Raw genomic sequence first — 23,610 nt, forward strand, 5'->3', positions numbered from 1 at the left:
ACAGCTAAATTACAAAAAATATGTTTTCGTCACTTTAGCTTATACTCGTATAATACAGAGTGATTCGCCAAACATAATCATCTCCTTTCTTCTTAAATTTTGCAGTTGTTCAAAATCAGATTTTTGGAATTTTTAAATTTACTTAATTGAGAATATTTTTGAAGTGTTCAAGATTTTTGTACTACATAAGGAGTATTTTGTGATCATAGTGATTTTTGTTTTGTTACTTTTAATGTTAAAAATAACTGCTAAAAACTCATTTTTTAGTAGATAATTTTTCTGTAAATGTTGGCGTATTAAATTTAAAATCCTAAGGAGTAGAGTAGCTTTTTAGCTATTATAAATTATTTATATTAAGGAAAACAGTCTTTAAAATGGTATTACAAGAATATAATATAAGTGTATAATATTGTATCAAAAAAGTATTATTATTATACTTACAAATTAATAATATTTCTATTGATGATATAGAAATATTAATTAGTGAAATGTTCAAATAACCATATCCCTTCCAAATCCATCATCATAGGCTTATTTTCCTTTGTAAACAAAAATAAGAATCCTAACTGAAAACTACTCTTTCAGATTTTGATTCTGATGAATCAAAATATTTTTTTTAAAACATCCGACAAATAATTTAACCTATAAAAGGGAATTTTAAATTTAATAACAGAAGTTTGCATCTCCTAAGGACATTCTTTATTTAGTTAGTACCTAAAATGTAATTTACTCTTGAGGTGTACTTAAATATTCCAAAAATCATATTTTGAATGACTGGATTATTAAAAAATAAAAAGGGGGTGAGCAAAGAGTATATTACTCTATGAAACACCTTGTAGACATTGGATGGTGACTGATAAGTTTTAAAATCGTGATCTGTGATTTGCAGTGAATGGTTACAAATTATATTTATATAAAATAAAAACTCGTCATCGACCGTCTGATATATTTTATACTATAAAAATTAATTAATTAACAACAAAATAAACGATTAAAATTTAAAGACCAGTTGAACGACACACGCCTTCGTTCGAATTAAATATAATTATTGTGAGTTTTTCTTGATCTTAAACTATATCACAAAAATACATTCTATTTTCATTTAAAATGCTGTGTTTGTTTTTTTATTCATTATTACAAATTAAGGCGTTACCAACAGAAATTATAAAAATGTATAATCCGGAACACGATCCTGTAATTTATTTTTTTACAAAATATCTAAAAAGGCCAATAAAATGCAATTTATTATTATTAATCAATGAAATTTTTAAATTATACCGATTTCGTTAACGATCATTGAAATGCTAAGTATTCTGTGGTATTGGAGTATTATCACTAATAATTGCATATACAACGTTAATTTGATTATTATATATTGAACCGCATACTCATCATACTATAACATCCAAAGTCTTAAAAATTCCTTTCTTTTTTTTTTTAGAAATTTTCATTTTATGAACGTATCGTAACCTATTGACTAAACTTAACTCAAGCAAATTTTTTTCGAACTTCAATGACGATTTGTTGAATTGTTTAATATGTTTATGTAATTGCACCAGGGGCGTTGACAGCAATTCACCAAACAATTATCTTACATTAATGTACAATAAATATAATAGGTGAATATTAAAAATAATGTTTGTTCAGCTGTAAATTACATTTATTTATTCATTCCATTTTGTTAGACATAAAAAAAAAAAATAAAGATTACGGTTTAATAATTGTATACGTTTTAAAAACCGACGGAAAGTCTATTTGTCACACGGTTCGTCGGCGGCTACCGATGCGGACGAATAGTATTTTGGCGCAGCCGAATAGTATTGAGGCTCGAAGGATGCGGCAGACGAGTAGTACTGAGGCGCGAAGGATGCGGCAGACGAGTAGTACTGAGGCGCAAAGGATGCGGCAGACGAGTAGTACTGAGGCGCGAAAGATGCGGCAGACGGGTAGTATTGAGGAGCGGCTAAAAATTTGGACACGGTTGAATAGTATTGAGGTGCGGTGTAAGACTTGAGGTACGAAGAGGCATATGTCTGCGGGACGTACGAGTACGAAGTGGACACGGTTGGCAGTGGCAAGACACCGGTGGACAACGTCGTGGCGATCGGAGCCGACTGAACGATCTTGGACTCGACTTGCGGGGCGGCGGTGACTGAGGTGTATTGGGTGTGGACCGCGGGCATAGCGTCCAATCCGGAGCTGATGATCGTAGATCCCGTCACTTTCGCGGTTTTGGTTATCGTCCTCAACGCCATCGGAGCCGGAGAAGCGTTTTCCTGTACACTGGCCTGCCACGCGTTGGAGTCAAAAGTCGCGAGCGCTGGACGGAAAGCGCTCAACAGCGGGCTAGTCGCGATCCTGGTCTCCAACTTCATTGGAGCGGCGTTGATGATGCGGGCGGGTTCGATATCAATCGCGGTGCGCAGGATCGGTGCCGGAGAGGACACGGAGACCGTGGAAAGGATCGGCGATGGGGTTATGGACATGATGCTAGCGGGTTCGATCTCGACCGCGGAGCGCATGACCGCCGGCGCTGCAGTCGAACCGGTTACCATGTAACTGGACGTCAGAGGGTCACAGTCTTTGATTAACCCCAGTGCAGGTGCGTCCAGCTCGACGGTTCCTAGATCGTTGGCGCTGTACCCGAACTTGTACGACGTCGGGACGGCCGAAGCCAAAGTCGTGCAACACGCAGCCAACAGCAGACATACCTGAAACACAGTCACACAGACAATGCGTCAGAGCTGAATTTGAAAAAATCATTTGAGTCACAGTAAAAGAACGTAAAAATGGAATATCTACTAAAAAATTATGTCCCGAACAGCGGCGTGTCCAGCACAAAATAATTTGTTGACAGTTTTGGCTGTTGTCTTTTTTGTAACATGGTTTATTCAGAGTAGTATACTGGGAAATATGACTTCAGTCTTAATTCTTTATTGACTTTTAAAAGATAACAACTTAAAAATTAAAATTAAAAAAAAAAAATCATATTAATTTATACAGTAAAGGACATTTACTGTCTAGCTTATTTAATATTTATAATAACATTTTTACTTATGATAAAAAGAAAAGTCAAAAATAATCAGGCCCGGCCCTAATCGGCCTTCCCCGTAAATACACCATAGCTCGAGCTATTCAGGATCCTGAAGATTTAATGACTAGAAATATAATAAAATTGTATAATTTGATAAAAACTCAATGATGATTACGCTGAATATAAAATAATTAAACCTCGTGCAAGTGTATTGGTATTTATGGGTGGACTGGGAGAGCCTAAGTCCAACACCAGTTAACATAATTGATTGCTTCCCTTCAATATATTATTATAATATAATTTTATGAATACTTCGTGGTTTAAATATATGAACCACAAAATCAGCTCGACGATTTAAAGTTTTTAAACATCAGAAAAAATGCATTCATTTAAACTAGATAATAGTTTATAAATGTTTTTTATAGTTATATTGATATTGATTGAAAATTATTAATTGAAGCTTATCTTATATATTTTTTTCCATTCTATAAATGTATATCTATGTTTACCCGTCACGTATATACGATTACAGTTACAAAATTAATTCAAAGTCGTTTTAAATCTAATTAGGTACTGAAATATACTCAAGAACAATAATGGTCATCACTTACTTGGATACAATTCATTGCTGATATCTTTGCTTGTCGTCGTGTCGTTTACTGTTGAATAACTAATTATATTATTGAATAGATATAATCATATAATATTATGTATTGCGCTGTTTGAGTATTATTATTATTTGATTTGTGCGTTGGCGGGCTGCGAGACACTAAACTCAGACTATGCTCAGGGAGACAATTGCAGCCATTTATATACCTACCACCGAAGAACCCCCAGATGAAGATGTTTTACTGGAGACTTCGAAAACATGAATACGACCTTGTTCCCTTCTTGACGACATCTGACAAGTGAAACTGCAACAACACCGGTTGACATTGGTTGCATAATGACCAAGAGCGGTTGGTGTTAAGCGTTGTCTTAATATTGATGTCCGGCAGGCCTCAGGGATGCACAAAAACAACGATATAATTATTATTCTTAAACTCCATTAAAAGCGACATCAAATGTACACTGTTACATTATTTTCATGTTGACGTGATATTATAATATTATATTTTGGAAAACATTTCGGCAGAAATCCATAAAAACTTATTTTGTGATAGTATATACAAAGTGTTCAATAAGTGTTCGGTTGAGAAATAAAATAAGTATTTCATTTCAATAATATATTTTGTTGAAATCTCTGACGTAAAAAAGTATCTCGAATTATACAAAAATAAATTAATTTATGACTTTTTTAATCACAATATTTTATTTTTATTTTAGAATTTTCAGCATAAAACTATTATAATTCGACAGTTTCAAATTACAATGTGCAAAATATATAATTAGTCTTTAAGTGAACATTATAAAATCACAAAAATTATTATAATTAATTATTGATATCATGATTAATCTAAAAATTGATATGCATGCATCATACTTTTAATAAGCCAATATGAAAAACACATTTTTACAGCGTTCTAAATTTTTGGATTTCTACAAAATATTACCCATATGCATGTCTCATAAAATCAAATACAATTACTAGGGCTAGGATTTTTATGGATTTTTATGTTTTCTCTTTAGTCTTAAGTGATTGGTTGTCAGATATGTCTATGATTTGGATTATACAATAATTTATATTCAACAACCTTATTTTTGCATGTTTTAAAAATAGTGCATATAATTGCATAGTTAATTTTTTGAAAATCTTATGAATTTTAAATAATACTTATTTATTTATTTTTAAATATTAAATTATTGTATCTTATTTTGTTAGACGGCCGATAAGATTATCCATACATTATTTTTATTTTTCATCAGTACGATAAGTTTTAGCCAATATAAATTTTTTCTTCTTTCCAATCATCAGTAATTTGTGTCTTAAATTGAAAATAACATACCATCATCACAACATTATTGAATGTAATAATAACTGCTTACAACAAATAATAATTACTATAATTAATTGTATTAATTATTAATTAGTAGTTTATGTTTCAACTAATTATTGATTTTTATGCAAAAATATCAAATTTTATGTATAAACAAAAAAAAATGTTTAAGAATATTTCGGTAAATAAAATACATATCATACATTTTATATTGCGTAAAATTCTAGGCCTAAAAAATATTAATCAGTTTAATACTATAATAATATACTGAACAAATTCAGTAGGTAGTCTATAGAATAAACATTCATCAGATTAATAACAAATATTTGAATAAAAAGTGATTACCATTGTTGAACTTTATTTAAAACGAAACATAGTAGCAAAAACGTAACGATACCTATTAAAGATAAAAAAAATTAAACGTTAAATATTCTACAATATACGTACAGTAAATAAATATTATTAAGTAATTTTTCAGTAAAATTATTTTTTTAAAGTCTTGATTGAATGGATTGATACAAAAATAATAAAATTGTCAAATGTTAGCGACTTAAGCAAAAATGTATGTACCTATACAATACCTTATCCGTTCGTATTTAGGTTCATGGTTTAATCTTTTTATTGTCATTCAATCTGTTTTACGAAAAGAAGAGTATAAGAACTTCATTCCACACATTTAAATTTTTTTCGTTAAATGGACACTTCTTAACTAGCCATCTATTAATGAGTTATTAAACGTATAATATTAGAACGTCCAAATTATGGCTTACAATAATAAATTGTATAAGTCGATTACTTACGAAATTATGAGAATTTCTAAAAATATAAAACAGAAAACAGTTGTTTACCACATCTGTGCTTCACATTTGTTCATTTAAATGTAAAAACATAACAGCATATATCAAAAGTAGTAAGATATTTTAGAATTGGAAATGCTTTTTTTTAATTTAAAAAAAAAACGAATATCTATTATAATCTGTTTAAACAAATACAATAAGTAATATATACATGAAAAATTTATAAAGTTTGATGGGTTTATTGAAGTTGGGAAAAAGTTAGGACAAAATATTTATTGTATAGTGTGCATAATTATTATTGTAGCCTGTAGGTAATGATCTTATTGAGTGGCCACTTGAAAAGTCGAAATTTGAATAGTTACCATAACAATGCAAGTGTGTATGCAAATGAAATAACATTGACCATCAACATTTTTAGCACGATTTATTATACCACTAACCAATAACCATAATGCTAGATGTGTGAAAATAACGTTATCAGGTGTACCTATTTGTTACCTAGTATATAAATTAATGAATTCACTCGATTAATTTTTGTGGATAAATTTAATACCGAAAACAGAAAAACTTCATAATATTATTATGCATTTAAACCATTTTAAGACAACCGGAAATAGTATATGCTCTTTGTGATCACTTTAATTTCATTTGATATATTTATAGTATATAGAACAAAGCGCGTCTTGGCGTGATATGGAAATAGTTCCAACCGTACAACGTTTTGTAATAATATTTAGTGCGTTTTGCTGCATTTTTTTTTTTCAATACCAAGAATAGATTTAACACAGAAAATACAAGGTTTTGTTGTAATTTGCAAATAATTCGGTTGCCCTAACGTCACGTATGAAAATAGTACGTTGTAAAACAATATTTATTACTCATCTAAAAACACCATTTAACGTACGTTTTGACACTATAAAGGTATTGTATTTCAACCGCAAACCATTCGATTTCCCGTAATTTTTTCAATAATCATTATCAATTTATAATGTTTTGAAATGTCACCCTTAAATATTGCATCCCGTTAGTTCGTTACATATTGTAAAACAAAATGCGATGAATTAATAACTTTTTGCAGATGATAATTGTTATTAAGTTTCTAAAATATATACCTAATATTATATTTCGGTTACCTATGCAAAATGTATTAGACTGTATTACACTGATTTTTTATCACATATTTTGTGTATATAATATTATTAACATTAGTATTGAGTGAATCTGACATCCTGTTGTTGATGTTTTTTGTTTCTAACGTGAAGTTATCAGTTGACTCGGTGTTGTTTGACTTGAAACCTTTTAAGTGGCTCAATAAGTACCTGTTTGTTGTACTTATGTTTTGACCATTAAATTACCATTAAGCATAATTATTATGCCTACCTACAAATGATAATTATGAATTAGGTAAAAAGGAAGACGGTAATATTTAAATTTCATTTTGAGCAGTTCATTGCTAAACAGATTCGAGAATTATTTTTATTGTAAAATGTGAAACATATATACAATATCGCGAGTAGCTAAAAGGATATTTTTCAAATTTATTTTATATTAAACGTCGTCTGTAGTCATAATATTAGATGTACACGTTTAGACCCATTTCAGTCCTATACGATACTGTTGTTTGATACATTATTACAATATTGTTAATTTAAAAAAATTAAGTAAACTCTTAGCGATATAGTAAAACACAATCCTCTTTTTAGCTAAAATCTAAAAATAAATTTTCCCAAGTCTATCACATCGCAATAATAACATTTAAAAAAAGTATATACCACATGAAATCGTTTACCGTATCTACCTACAATGTTTTCAACGGATTATGCGAAGGTTTAAATGAATACGTCATCATCAATATAGTTTAACTACGACGTGTTTATGAGAACACTTATTATCTTAATACAATTATAATATTATACACCATTGAGAATAGATATTAAAAGTGCAACAGCTATAGTGTTAAATGTTATAATTTAAAAATGTGCATATAGATTGCGAAATTTAACCTCTTCATAAATAAAGATACTGCAGCCAGTGCCTGATATATAATATTACTAGCTAAACCTATGCGCTTTAAAGCCCGTTAAAAATACTACCTCTTATTATATATGTCACACAAAACAGTTTATGTTTATACTACATATAGATAGATAACGGTACTAAGTAATGATCTTACAGCGATATTCAATTTAGTTTATCATTAAGTAAATTTATTTGTTCTATCAAGAAAGGTCTGACAATATTCAAGTATTCAATAATTGAATGATATATTTTATTGAAAGGCATTTGGATACGCAATATTTTTTGTTCTTCCTTCTAGTGCGTACACAATTAAGTCAACTTTATCGACACGTGAACCTGCAGCTATTCATGTGAGAAGCACGGATTTTTCAAAATCAGTCCATACACTTGTAGCGACAATCCTTGTGCTTTGTTGAAGGTCATTGCAAAGGCGAATCGCGCCGGAAACTACAAAAGTTTGAATTCAAAAGGCATGTTGGAATCATTGCATCGGATGCGTGGTAACTGCGGTAACGTACATCTTCGCTTTAAACTTTCTGCATAGGCGGAAATCGGGGGGGGGGGGCTAGAGGGGACTAAGCCCGCTCAGAATTTTAAAGTACAGGTCTTAGCCCCCCGGCCCTCACAATTTTTTCTACAACGAACCGAATAAAAACTTGGATGCGATCTACAATGGTTGAAAATAGATTCAATGGCCTTTCTATTATCAATATTGAAAAAGATTTGGCAAAACAGATCAATAATACTGATATAATTAATGCTTTTTCTAATAAAAACCGATATATTGTGCTGAAATAAATATATAAGTACACTTATTATGTTATATAATTGGCCTCTTTGTTTTTTAACATCTTATATTAAATTGGTTATAATTCAATTAATTTAATACCTTTTTTTTTTTTTTTTTGCTTTATTTGTAATACACAATCTGTACACAATCGGCACAATAAGAGTATGAGCTAAGACAATAAAAAACATGAAATTATGAGCTAAGAAGCCACCCACCGATGACACTTATGTTTTTAAATTATTTGTTTTAACTTAATTATTATTAAATTTAATAACTTAATAATAAAATTAATTCAATGCTATTTTTGTTTAGAATAAAATGTTCAAGGTACCAATGGCACATTATTGTTTTTGTACTTTATTAAGGTTAAATTGTTTAGTATGTCAAACTTTGTAAATTATCTTGTTTAAATAAATAATTGCAAGCGACTCTAGTACAGTAGTGCCTATATAGGTACAATGAGAAATATAATGATCAGCCCCCCCAGTAATTTCACCAAATTTCCGCCTATGACTTTCTGTTTAAAATTGTAGCGTTGATAATGCTGTTCAATTTTTCACTGAAAGCCTACTACTATTGCAGAGTCGTGGTGGATTGATGTTTCGTAGAATAATGATGGGCACGCCAATTTTAATGTTAGAACGTGCGGTGGCACGCCTGGAAAATCAAGTGAATTTAAGAATTCAGTTGGATATTTGACAACTTCGTCTTGATTCATTACGGTGTCGATGGACTGGTACTTAGTCGTATCGCCTGAAATTTCGTTTAAAATGGTGATATTGATTGTATTTACATCATAGTTTTTGGCTGCAAATAAAGCCCGTGCACTGAGCCACTGAAGATTCCTGCAAATTTGTGGTAGATTTGGGAAAACTACATTGTCAGTTAACTCATTGGTCGTTGCTATTATTTTACAAAAATTTGTTCGCAATGTGGTGAATTGTGTTGTTTAATCGATATCGAATATTTTGTTATTTGGAGGTCAGTCCAATAATTGAATTACTCACGTATATTATTATAATTATTTTATATACGTTTATCATAATAATAATATTAATAATACACAATTACTTTTTACAATATTGTATTATTATGTGAAATTTCAAGTGTAGGTACTGCATAATAGTGATTGTAGGCGTAGAATGTTTTCGTAAAACAGTAGGTATATAGGTAGGCACTGCAATTTATTATTACGTTGCCTGTGTTAATTTTTTTTTTTTGGGGGGGGGGGAAGAATTAACCCGCTCGTCCATCTCCCATTCAAGGGATTTACCATCGTCGATACAGATGTTAATTTATTTACTTCTCGCCGTGGCTCATCTTGACAGAGAAATGTACCCCAATAAAAATAAAACAAAAAGTTGCAGAGCTGCCCATACAAATAAGGGATTTTGTACGATTAATTTTTTTTTTTTTTTTGCAGTCCGACAAGACTAGCTCAACGATACGTCACCGGTGTAGCGCATAAATCGCAAAATTTTTCATCGTGGTATATATAATATGGTAAAAACTACGTGACGTAGATTTTAATTTTGGTCGCACAGCAGCAGCAATTAGGCGTTTTGAGTTTTTTTCATCATATATTGACACTAAAGTAGAACTTTAATTTCCGAATAAACTACGGTTAGGCTCGGACTCATCGTGAATATTTAATTTAAAATCTACACACATAATAATATAATAATACCTTATGCACAGATTTCGATTACACCATTTAACCAAAAATTAATTTTAATATAATATTTAATTGACCATGATAAGTGGTTTAAATTTAAAATACTTCAAAATTACTAAATTCACTCTTCTTTTCTTCGCTAAAATTCAATAAAATTATGGTAAAAATAATTTTTTTTTATTCATTTTAATAAATAAATTATATTAGTTTATTGATCAGTGATAACACGTCGAAAGAATTGATAATGAATATTGAATACGATCAGGTATCTAAAAAACGCATTATTAAAACGATATGGTAGTGATGAATGATTTATCCTAAAGTTAATTAGCGTACTGGGAATTTATGTGCCTCGAAACAACTAAAAAATGATTTTATGTACTAAAAATACAAAGTAATGTGCTTGATAAATACATTTAAACTATAACAAAGATGGATTGATTCAGATTTAATCAACCTTAGTTTTAATTTTATCATTTATCACTTATCAATTTTAGGTCTAAATTAATCATTATGCTTTTTATAGCTATACTTTGGAATCAACATTTGTAATTTGTATCAAACATTACTCTATAGCAGTATCGAGTGTTAGCTTTTGTGTATTACGTATGTGGTTTGTTGATGGAAGAAATTAGTTTAACCTACCGTGATAAACTTTTTTTTTATTTTGTTACAATATTTATTTATACAATTTGATAAAAAAAAATTCAAGTGATGCGGGAGTTGTTGGATAGGAAACTTGATGGAAAAATCCATCCTGTGATTTTTTTTTTTTTTTAATTTTTAATTCTTGACAGTTAAACCGTATTATACTAATAGCAAAATAAATAACTCATAGCAACATAAACATAATATAATAAAATATTATTAGAAACGTAGGCTATGATTCTGTCTGTCTCCGTTCAGAATCGTTTTTCGTGTGCAATATAATTTATCGTTGAACTTAAATTTAACATACTCGTAATGGGCATTATAGCCATGTATTATCACAGTGATAGTGCCAATATGTAGTAGACTACTCATTGCGAGGTACTCGAAACCTAATAAACTACAGCTTCTACAATTCTTTACTTCTGACACGCCAAAGAACAATTTTTTACCAAAAACTATCTTAAAAATTGTAACATTTTTACTGCTCCAAAAAAAAAAAAACACTAACTTAAAAAAAAACTACACAGTATAATTATAAGATAAACACATTCATCGCTCCACTTAAAATTTAAAATTTTCGTTAAATCAATTTTTTTTTATTCAATATTTATTTTTCTTTAGTGAAATATAAAAAAAAAAAAATGTATTTCATACGTATATGAAATTAACCCTCCTCTACATTGTGCATTTTTTTGAACAAACTGTAAATAAATGAATAATTATAAATTTAACTCCCAAATCTGTAAATCATCAGAGAACTCAAGATGTACAAAAAAGTTTAGATTGTGTGGGGGGGGGGGAGGTGGCAGCTTTTGGCCGATCGACTCCAGATCAATTTTAAAGTATAAAATTTATATTTTCATCATTTTGAATACTTAAAAAGCAAAATCGGGAGTGAGAGCAATTTTAAGTTTCACCCTATTTTGGCCGATCGGATTTGACACAATTCGGCCAACTACATATTGGCTAACTTTGAGTTATTGAATACTTTAAAATAATTGAATAAACTATTTTAAAGAAAAAATCGTCCAACTACTTTTTATGCTGATAATTTAAATAATTTATCTTTTAGTAATTCATTTTAAAACTATTTAACTGAGCCACACTCTTCCATCGTCTATACGCGGTAAAATATTTTTTACCATTACGTATTTGTATTTGATATTTATTGAGACATTGAATGGTCTTTAAGCTGTTTAATGATGGTACTACTCAGACATTATAGATATTCAGACCTGTAAATACTACAAGTAGTACCATAAAAAATGTGTAGACCATTAAAAGTCCAACTTTATGCACGTGTATTATATGACATATTTTTAAAACTCAGTTGTCTGATGAATTCAGTCCAAATAGTATATCTATAGTTATGTTATCCTGAAAATTCCATCCATTTCTGTTCATATTTTAACTAATGCCCTATAAAGGGTTAAAAATCATCTTGGTGAACTGATCGTGGTGTCGCTAACCGTTTTAACCTTTCAGAAGCAACATATTTCAGCGCTGATTTTTTGACCTGAAACATAAGTATTTTTACAATTCAATTATTCTAGTCTTAAAAATACTGTTAATACTATTGTAACGATTTTTAAATCATAACATATATTATATTAACATAATATGTACAATTAATAAACACCTATATATTATTATATATACATTTATTTATATCTATACAATATCTTTACTATAAGCATATAACATGTATGTTATCCTGAATATTATTATTAATATATATATATATATTAAGTGTTGATTACTAATAATATTGAATATTCTGTATTCATGTATATCTGCTTTTAGTTATTTTCCCAGTTATTTTAGTTATATTCAATAAAATGCTAAAAACTGTTATGGAAAGCATCTTCAGGTATGCAATTGAAAAAAGTGACCATGTTTGTGGTCATTGAGATGAAAAAATTCATATAATATTATAAAAGATGAACACATACATGTATTTGCGCTTTAGTCGATAATCGATGTTTAGTAAAATTTGGTCATAATACTGTAAAATTAATACTTACCGAAAATGTGTCCGTCTTAATGTGTTCGGCTATGTCAGTCCGTTTCTGAGCTACGGACAATTTTTTTAACCTCGGCAACAACATCCATAAAGGTACTGTGCAACAATTGCACTGAAGACAAGTTTAATAATTTTATCATAAAAATACTAATGTAACTTATTTATTTTAGAAACATGTATTGGGTGATCCACGTAGGTAGGATCTTAAATTGTTAAAATCCATAATTGTTTCCCCATTTTGTACATCGTTATAATTTGTATAATAATTATAAAATTTGAATTCCTAGCTTATACCAAAGAAGATTATTTTTTAGATTACTTTGATAAATGTAAAAATTGAATTTTAGACAAGTAGTCTATAAGTATTTATAAGTATTTCAAGATTAGATTGCCGTAATGGAGTAATACAGCCGATAAAGGGTAATCCGTAAAATATTGGTCCAACTCTTTGATCATCTAAACTTTAAATAATATTTATCTAATAAATAACAAGTCCGAAATTGTATATTGAAGTACTTATTAAAATAATCAAGCAATATCTTGCTTCGAAAAACGTTGTCTATTAAAAGAGTAAAAACTTAGTATAAGATGACGATAAAAAATATAGTAAAAAAAAATTTTTTTTTGAAAATGTTTTATTGCAATGACTTAAAACTATATAAAAGATATATTTCTGAAAACGCAAGTGTTTTCTAAAGTTATGAGTGTCTTGCGTTAAGTGGATCACCTCGATATACAGCGGATGATTGCTCATGAACGTAATTTCTGAAAGTATTATAACCAGGACTAGGATTTGTATGCAATACAAAATTATAAAATATGCATTTCAATTTTTATAAAATAAACTCAAAAATATAGTTACAAAAAAAAATTAATTATTGAAATACATCAGTAATTGGCTGTTGTCTTAATATAATGTAATTGAGAAATAAAAAAAATTAGAAACGAAATTTATAATTCGCATTCATTATGTGTGTTAAATGTTACGACCATCTTGTATTAGATTCGGAACGGAGTGATGAATGTATTGATTTTACAATGATGTGTGTTTTTTTTTTTTGTCTGTGTACAGCATAACTAGTCAAAATAATGCTTCAATTTCAAACTTTGATGGTGGTTTCTGATGTAAAAGTGAATATCCTTGGAGCATTATAGAGGTCAAAAGTAAACATTTTCCAACAGTTTTCAAAAAAATCGAGAAAAACAAAAAAAATGACAGAAAAACGGGAAATGTTTTATGCAAAACCATTTTTTGACCAAATCGATTTTTTTATATGGTTGTAATTCAAAAACTAATCACTGTAAATACTTAAAATTTTCACCAAATGTTTATGTTAGTGTTATCTATATACAGTTTAATTTTAAAAAATTTTGACTCTTTTTGAGTTATATATAGATAACTGAAATTTTCAATTTTTATGAGAATTATCTTTACTAATAAAGTGTAGGTAAAAAAAATTTTGGATGACCAAAAAAACATGAACATTTTATACAAGGTTCCTTATGAGTTGTTCTAATTGTAAATAATAAGCGTTTAAATTTTTACGAAATCTGTCGAAAACGCGAAAATTTGCAAGTAATTTTGAAGTTGAAAAATCATAAAAATGTTTGTGTTTATAACTATGGATTAAAAATACAACACTAAGTTTTCCGTAAGTTTTCCTTCAAGTAGCTATAGAGAAAAAGCGAAGCATCGTTACAGAAAAAATTTTAAGTGCGTTTGAATTTTAAATTTTTACGAAATAGCGTAACGATAACGATTTATTCTCAAACGATTTTAAATATTTGTTATTATTCAAAAAGTATAAGTCGTAGATACTTGGAAATTTTATCAGTTATTTAGATTGGCATTTTCTTTACATGATTTAATTTTCAAAACATTTTGACTTTTTTTGAGATATTTATAGACGTCTGAAATTTTCAATTTGTCTGAAAATTTTTTTTTGAAGTTTCGATAAAATTTTTTTGGCCCCATCAAAATACTTCAAAATTTAATACAGAGTTCCTCATAAGTTATTCTTATAGTGAATAGAAAATTATAAGAATATATAGGCACAATTTTTTTTTATTAGCATTTGAAGTTCCAATATTGACAAAAATTCGTCAAAACCATGAATATTTATTTTTTTTGTGTTTGTCATTCCATTTTGGGGCAGTAAAAATACTTTGACTTTTAACTGAAAGTACCTTGTTAAATCAAAAAGTGAATCTAGTTGATACTTTGGGGGATCAAAAGTAAAAAATTCTTAATATTTTTCTAATTAATCGGGATAAACAAACTAAAAGTTAAAGGAAAAACAGGAAATTTTACGTACAATCAGTTTTCGATAAAATCAATTTTGATTTTTTATGTAGGTCTAAAACGATGGACCATTGATACATGAAATTTTCACCGAATGTTTATATAAGTACCTATGTTCTATCCACCATGAAATTTAAAAAAAAATTTGACTTAAATTGAACTATTCATAGGTATATGCAAAATAAATTCATAGTTACAATTTTTTTTTATAAGCATTCAAAGTTTGAATTTTGACAAAATACGTAAAAATCACAAAAATTCACAAATTATTTTAAGCTAGAAATTAATAAAAAAATTTCTTTTCTAAACTAAGATTTAAAAATTTAATATAAGATTCCTTACAAGTTTTTCAATCATTATCACAAAAAAAATGTCCACCGGAAATGCAAATTAAATTTTTATAAGCATTTGAATTTCAAATATTGACAAAAATTCGTCAAAACCATGAATATTTGCGAATTATTTTATAGTTCAAAATTCATAATATTGTTTGTATTTTTATCAAAGGTTATAAAATTCAACACTAAGTTTTCCATAAGTTTTGCTTCAAATATCTATAGAGAAAACTTGAAGCGTCATTATAGGAAAAATGTTTTGAGCGTTTGAGTTTTAAATTTTTATGAAATCGCGTAATGATAATGATTTATCCTCAAACCAGGTATATGTATATCTATAATAATATAAGGTATTATGAATTATGATAACTACATGATAACTACACTAATTGATTAACCATGCCTTATGCAAAATGCGTCTTAATTGAAAAATAAAATATTTGTTTCAAAATAGAATATATGACAATATTTAAATATAATATAATATCCTAGACTGACAAATCATCTCCGTTCAGAATCGTTTTTCGTATACAATGATACCTATCATTGCATTAAAATTTAATCCCATTCATTACAGTAACCTACTGTACAGCAGAATGACATCCACGACTTACCCGCTTTTTTTATATTGACTTACATAATTTTATTTGTGTTTATCTTTCTCCGTCAAACTATTCAATATTTTATCGCATACCTATCGTATCATAGGATTGTATTTATAAAAATAAAATGTATGTTTGACAAAAAAAAAAAAGTTTCACTGAATATTCTATTAGACATTCAATTTTCGCATTCTTTTAATCGAAAAATGCAATAATATTCATTTTTTTTTATTATTATTATTAGAATTAAGCCTCGGCAATTATGGCCATTGGCAACAATGGGTTTAAATCTAAATTATTTACAAGTTATATAATTTACATCTTAAATACTATTGATAAGGTTGGACTTAGTAATAAAGGTTATTCATTTTATTCAATATATGCAATAATATGCATTTTATCCAATATATTCAAAAACATGCAAAATAAAAATACCACCATTTATCTCATCATGAAATAATTCGTGGACATTACTTATAAAAATAAACAATCAGAAGTCGCAAAAAAAAACATGCTTTTGCATATAAATCCTAGCACTGATTATAACTAATACAACATTATCGAAATGTTATTTTTAGGTGCAATTTAAAAATGTTCTTTAATTTTTTAGCCCATAAAATCATTCTTTTGTTCCACTGTCCAAGTATCAATTTATCATTTTTAAATTCCCATCGCCAATATTTTTGTTTCATAATTTGAAGCAGCTAGGTTTATGAAAATGCTGACGTATAAATAACGTTTGAAGAGTAATATTACGTCTCATTCATCCTTATTGTTTGTCTTTTATAATTTTAACTAACCGATTGAAAATATAAAGCAGTTACCGATATTATTTTAAGAAGTAGCTGTTTCTATACTTTCTTTGTAACAATATGGGCGATATTTTTGGTAGAATTTTAGAAACTTATGAAAATCGTGTTTTCTCCATAAACCCTTAACTTAGCAATTACCGTGTAAATACATATATCTATTATTATAATATTATATTCAAACACACCTTATGCGGAGCCTGTTCAACACCCGATGCCGTCCTCCGCGGGGTGGCCAAATCGTTAATCCTCGCAATGTTTACACGCCGAAATCGACGTCTAGTTGTTACAATTTCCTCTCTGAAATCGATTCCAATTCATAATAATGTTTTCAAATCAACTCAAAAGTACAAACAAACAGTATTTTACACTTAACACATTATTGGACTATTATTATCATATTTTATGTTTTTACTTAGACTAAGGTTAATTCTTCTGCATGAATAAAGATGTATTTTGGAATTACAATACACTTAATAAGGGATTTCATCATCTTTAATTTTACATTCCATATTCCATGTTAAAAAAAAGCGCATCACAATTAAATTATGATATTGCAACTTACTATTATTTCATAACAATAATAATTAAAAAATATATTCTAAAAAATAATTTAATTAGAAATGCCTCAATTATGATGAATAGAAGTAACTTGAAATATTTATCTATTTTCAAATAATTTATTATTTTAATTGTATATGTTACCGAAAATTTTGACATTTAGGAAATGATAACAGTTTCTAGGACATTTTGACGATTCCTAATAGAGGAAGGAAATGAAATAATTGCCTAGTACATGTTATCATTTCCGAACGATATCAGACAAAGATGCCATATATTTTTTTATTATAATCTGCCCAATTTAAATATTATAATTTTGAAAGTTTAGGAAATTACGAAAATTCCAAATAGCGGAAGGAAATGATATCATTGCCTTGAAATTATCATCATTTTTGCATTTTATTAGGCAATATATCCTTATCACGCATCGCTTTATTCTTACACGAAAGCATTGGTGATTATAATGCTGCAGGTCATGTGGACCGGCTTTACATATAACTATTAGAACGATCAGTACCTTGAAACCATGTAAAAAATATTTTGAAAAAAGTAAATACTTTTCAAGATAATTAGTGTACCCACTTAAAAGAATCACGCTGTATATAAGTACTAGGCAGCTATATAATTATAACTAATAGTCATCAGTTGATATTTCTTATATCATAAATTTAACAAAGTCAAATAATAATATGAACAATATATAGGTAATATTAAAATTTTTTTTAAATATTGATAATAAAATAAATTTTATTTGTTGAATATTATTATTTTCTTATACTACGAATACGAAAATATACCAGCCATAATTCTAAATTCAATTTTCTAAAAATTACATTTGGTCTTAAATTCCCCTCTTATACTATTATACTATAGCTTCATACAAGTCGCAATAATTATATCATTTTATGGTTTTCAACACTTATTCAAAAAAAAAAATTTTTTTAAAAGTCAATTCATGTCACTTTTGAGTTTCTCTAAAACTAGGAACCAATTATCGATTTTACCCGTAATATGGAATAATATATTATGCCCATATTACCTACATAATATTATATCAATATAATTTGGGTCATTATGTACTCACGTGTATTCGTAATAATCGATTCTGGGCTTGGATAATTCGTTTAATCGATTGATATCCCATGACTTTTTTGATACGTTATTATTGTTCAGTCTAAAATATAATTTATTTTCAGTATTTATTAATTAATTAATATTTTATTTATATATTAGCAGTTGTTGATAAAAACACATTTATGCAAACTATCAATATTTTTTAAACATACAACAGTGGTACACCAATTAATTATTACTTATTTTAGTTATTACATGCTTGGTATAAATATGCATTTTCATCATTTCACCAACTATATAAAACCAGAAAATGATGCGACAGGTATAAAATATAAATAAAGTTATTCATTAATTTAATTGAATTTACGCTGTGATCAGGGTATAGATTCATAAAGAAATTAAAACAATATCATGAATGTAAAAAATTAAGGCTGAATAGTAAAAACAAAATTATGGTGTAATATTATGTAATTTAGAGTAAGCGAAGTTGAATCCCAGAGAGATGGCGAACACGCTATGCAAACGATTGTGAAAATCAATTGAATCTATAAGAGAGGAATTAATAGTCAGATCATTGAAATAATTAATGATTGCTATTATTGTGGAAGGGTACACGGAAAGATATAGATTACAGAGAAATAGGGACGTGTATCAGGAACACTCAAAGAGCCGAAAAGCGATGTGACGAAAGAGAAGTCGGCATCAGATCGGTGGGTGACAGATATATGTAGGTGGACTAAGGATGGATCGGATAATATTCTAATTATGCCGAGAGTTGATTTTCAGTACAAGGCAGCAAAATACAACAGTATTTTTGTACTCTCTAATCCAGTGGCATATCCAGCATTTTTTTCGGTGGGGGGCGGGGGGTTAAAAAAATATAACATTAAATTGTGTTGAATTTAATTTATTTTTTATAATTTTCGATTGATCATTAAATTAATTATACATTGAATAATTTTCGAGGTGGGTTTCAACCCCATTACCCCCCCCCCCCCCCCACTGGATACGCCACTGCACTAATCTATATACAGAGTTGATAATCAGAAATCGGTAATTATCGGATATTGGGTATATGCTGCTTATAGAGTTATAATATTTATGAAAAATTGGCCTCATAATATTATGCTTTAGGACTGTGAAATAAAAACTCTAAAGTCGGGACTATACAGTGATCCGTACGTATACGTGTTTTACACTTGATTTGTAATTAAAAATCGTAACAAACAAATTCCGTGTTCAAACAATAAGTCTTTTGCAATCACAATTTATTAGGTACTCAGCAAAACGTGGTTTTGTTTTACAAGAATAATATATTATTTCGGGCTTTATAAGGTACCTGTAACAATAAATCCAACGCAGAAAACCGCACATTCACAGTCCGCGTTTACAATAAATAACTCCGATAATTTACCAATAATGGCGAAAATCCCTCGGAGTAGTGACATGGCCCCACTCAATCATCGCTCGAGATACTCCTAAAGTCCCTTGAGACCTATGCTACAATAATGACACAATTTCATAATGATATCTATACTATATAACAACGGCACATCGATATTATCGCAGAAATGTTACGAAATTGTCTATAAAATATATCAAGGGCGACAACATGATTATGTTCACGAGTTAAGTACATATATAAGTGCATATATATATATATATATATATATACATGCAATGATACCAAGAGCAAAATATTTGTAAATATGTTTTATAATTTTGAATAATTTGATCATTTTGATCTAATCTGTACTTTTATAACAGAAAAGTAATAAAGATTGCTAACAGCAAAAAAACATATCAAATTACAAATTATACTTATATGCTAAAAACAATTTTTTTTTTTTTATAAATGTATAAGAAAAAAATTAAAGTTTTAGTTTTTGTAAATAAGACACAAGCCGCGTACGACCTTATGTGAGCCGAAAATTAGCCCATGAAATATATTATTAATATATATACGAATACGATTCAGCGTTGTGGAGAGCAATGGTAGAAAAATATAAAACTAACGAAACATAATCTTCTTTTATTGCCTTCTCGCCTTCAATAGAAATCCGGACCTCCCGTATCACTAAATAATAACCTAATCCCTAAATAAAATCTGAAGACGGATCCTTTGGTGTAATCTTTCGTAAGCGTTTAATTTGACAGCCAGATTGGGCAGATTGTCCTCGTATCGCTCTACCAGCGATAAACCACTGCGTAAAAGAATCAAACGATACCAGTCAAAGACAATAAACATGACTGCATAAATAATATTCACTACGGTTAGACTGCAGTGGCGTAATCAACTACTTTTTGAGCAGTGGCCAAATACAAAACTCCAATCCATCCGTTTTCAAAATTAATATTCAACTACATTACTTACTTATTGTATATGTATTACTCCTTATTAAATTATTATATTTTCACTATCTTCCCAAGAAAAACATATTTCAAACAAACACATAATTGCTGTATTGCACAGTTGTTTTAATTAGCGAAACATTAAGGTGAGTTTTGGGTGGGGCAACATTTCAAACAATTTTAATTTTTAATATGCCAAAATGCACTAATGATTAAATATTAAATAAATATGTATAACAGGTTTTATACTTTGATAATTTAGATACTATTAAATTATCTATATTAATTACCTGCCAAACGAAAGTTCAATAAGGAAGTTACGATCATTCTTCCAAATAATAATAAATACTAGGAAGAATTAACTTTTAAAAATAAATACATACCTACCAAGGTAATGAAATATTTATTATGTATTGACTATTGTTTTTTTATGAAAATAACTATATAGTTTTCAAAGAATTTAATCATTTATTGCTGCATATTAAGATTAATGTACTTTCTGTATTTTAAGAAAAAAATTATCATTATAAAAATAAATAACCGAAGATAATTTATTACATTAAATTTAAACAATACTGTAGCCTGCAGTAGGTGTATAATTAATAATAAATGTAATATTACCACTGATTGACTAGTCGCTAAATTTCTGTACAGTCAAGTCTCGATAACCTGAATGTCAAGAGAATAAATATAAATTTAGGACATGTATTTATCAAAATGCAGCCCTCAAACACAACTTAAAAACACTTCAAGAGACAAGAATTCGAGTTATTCGATAATTAAATGTATAATTTAGTATTTCAATTGTATTGTAATATTATTACTAATATTTGTGACGATTACGTGTTTAAAATTTTAAAAACAGCATTTATTTATATCTTTTTATTTTTTTATTTTTATGTATCAAAACTTTTAGTAAAATATCTCGGTTCAGAATAAGAAATTTAATGTCTCGTCATTCGAAAAATAAAATCTTAAAAATTATATCAATAAAATAGCAAAATTTAATTTAAAAAAATCATTAATACTTTCCTAATAGTGCTAGTTTTTAAAATAATCCCAGTATTAGTAGGTACCGAATATAATATAGTAATATAATTATAAATCGAATTTTCCAATAATATTTTATAACGTAATTATCGTAACATAGAGTGATAGGCGAATAATTTATGTGATATAGTCACACGGACATGGTTAATTCATAATTTATTATTGTTATAAAATTCGTGCATAAAAATGTATTGCATAGAGGTGTAATTGAAAAAAAGTGCAGATAAAGATGATCATTGCTTCAGCATAGCAGAAGGTTGATATATACATGATGAACATTAATATTAATGTTATTCAATTGAATGTTATTATTCAACGGCATTTTGATACACAACGCTATGAATAAATGTTCGTATAATAAAGGCACACTCTCGACAAAACTTGAAAGTAAGCGCATTTGAAAAAAAAAAAAAAAAAGACATCTGTACCTAATCCAAAAAGGAAGTTGAACCATATTAACGGCTATTAAAATGTATTATTAAATATATCTATATAAGTACTCTATAGCTGATTGGTTTTCTAAAATATTGGTGTTGGACGGCAGGTAATCAATTTTGTATATATTTTACAACCAGACGTATACGATTTAAATTTCAAACTTAACCTAAAGTTTGGCGTCACTATACAAATGTTTCATATTACACCTATACAATTATAATACGTAAACTTCACTTGTAGACTATTGGTTTTGTAGTTGTAGACGTTTGTATACATTTCTTCGTTGCCAAACTGGACAAATACTCTTTTTTTTTTTTTAAATACAATCGTAGCAATTTTTTGGTTTTGTCTTCTACTTGTGAAACGATTGCCTATAATATGTATAAGTTTATAACTGTGTTGTATAATTTAATTTTATATCGTCTACAGCTAGGTGATAATCAAACGACTATAATAATATAATATTGACATTGATAAGTTTCTTACGTCATTTATTACTTCATCCCTAGGATCGTCATCTATTTTTGAAATAATACAATTTTCAATTAAACACCTTGAACACGGGTTTATGCGCCCTGACATACTTATATATAAAAACAAAAATATACCATTATATATGTAACGAATAATCTTTATAATAATATTCTATTTATATTTTGAACAAACGTATCTTAGTTACCTCATTTGTAAAGTAACTACCATTGATTGCAGTAATGCAGCGCAATATAGCATATTAATATTATTACCTATATTATTTTGCTGTTTTCATATACGTATACATATATACTTATACAAAAGTAAAATATGAATGCATGTTCACCCATAAAATATTCAATTTTAATGAGCACCTAATTAAAAATTATACAAATTAGAATGCTGAACCCATAGGCCATAGTTATTTGCTATACAACCAATGAATTTTCTATGATTTGGTAGGTTGTGATTCATGTAGTATTTACGTTATACTCGCAGTGGTGCATTTAATGTATACATGCCTCGGGGCAAAATAACTTACGTTAAAACTAGTGATGGGTCGAACTGTTTGAACCTCGAACCGAACCCTTAATGTTCGGTTCGGTTCGAAATTCGAACTCGGTATGAAAAAAATTCGAACCGAACTATCAAGCATATTTTACTGTTCGAAAATCAAACTTAAAAATA

At 28.4% G+C, this 23,610-nt stretch overlaps 2 protein-coding genes across 2 annotated transcripts; both read right to left on the minus strand.

Moving 5' to 3' along the window:
• Nucleotides 1-1,638: 1,638 nt before the first annotated feature.
• On the minus strand, nt 1,639-4,219 carry LOC107169043 (uncharacterized). The gene is made up of 2 exons (XM_015518648.2): nt 3,646-4,219; nt 1,639-2,711 (listed from the first exon to the last, which is right to left on the minus strand). The coding sequence occupies exons 1-2, from the start codon at nt 3,658-3,660 to the stop codon at nt 1,752-1,754; spliced, it is 975 nt and encodes a 324-aa protein (XP_015374134.2). The 5' UTR covers nt 3,661-4,219; the 3' UTR covers nt 1,639-1,751.
• Nucleotides 4,220-11,463: 7,244 nt separating this feature from the next.
• On the minus strand, nt 11,464-23,031 carry LOC107169042 (uncharacterized). Its single transcript, XM_089227071.1, has 6 exons — nt 22,936-23,031; nt 22,684-22,820; nt 18,620-18,709; nt 17,163-17,274; nt 12,928-13,038; nt 11,464-12,419 (listed from the first exon to the last, which is right to left on the minus strand). The coding sequence occupies exons 1-6, from the start codon at nt 23,029-23,031 to the stop codon at nt 12,333-12,335; spliced, it is 633 nt and encodes a 210-aa protein (XP_089083197.1). The 3' UTR covers nt 11,464-12,332.
• Between the last annotated feature and the right edge of the window lie 579 nt (nt 23,032-23,610).

The sequence above is a fragment of the Diuraphis noxia genome, unplaced genomic scaffold (assembly GCF_037042655.1).
Source record: "Diuraphis noxia isolate RWA-SAM2 unplaced genomic scaffold, SU_Dnox_SAM2 contig0004, whole genome shotgun sequence".
Lineage (NCBI taxonomy): Eukaryota > Metazoa > Arthropoda > Insecta > Hemiptera > Aphididae > Diuraphis > Diuraphis noxia.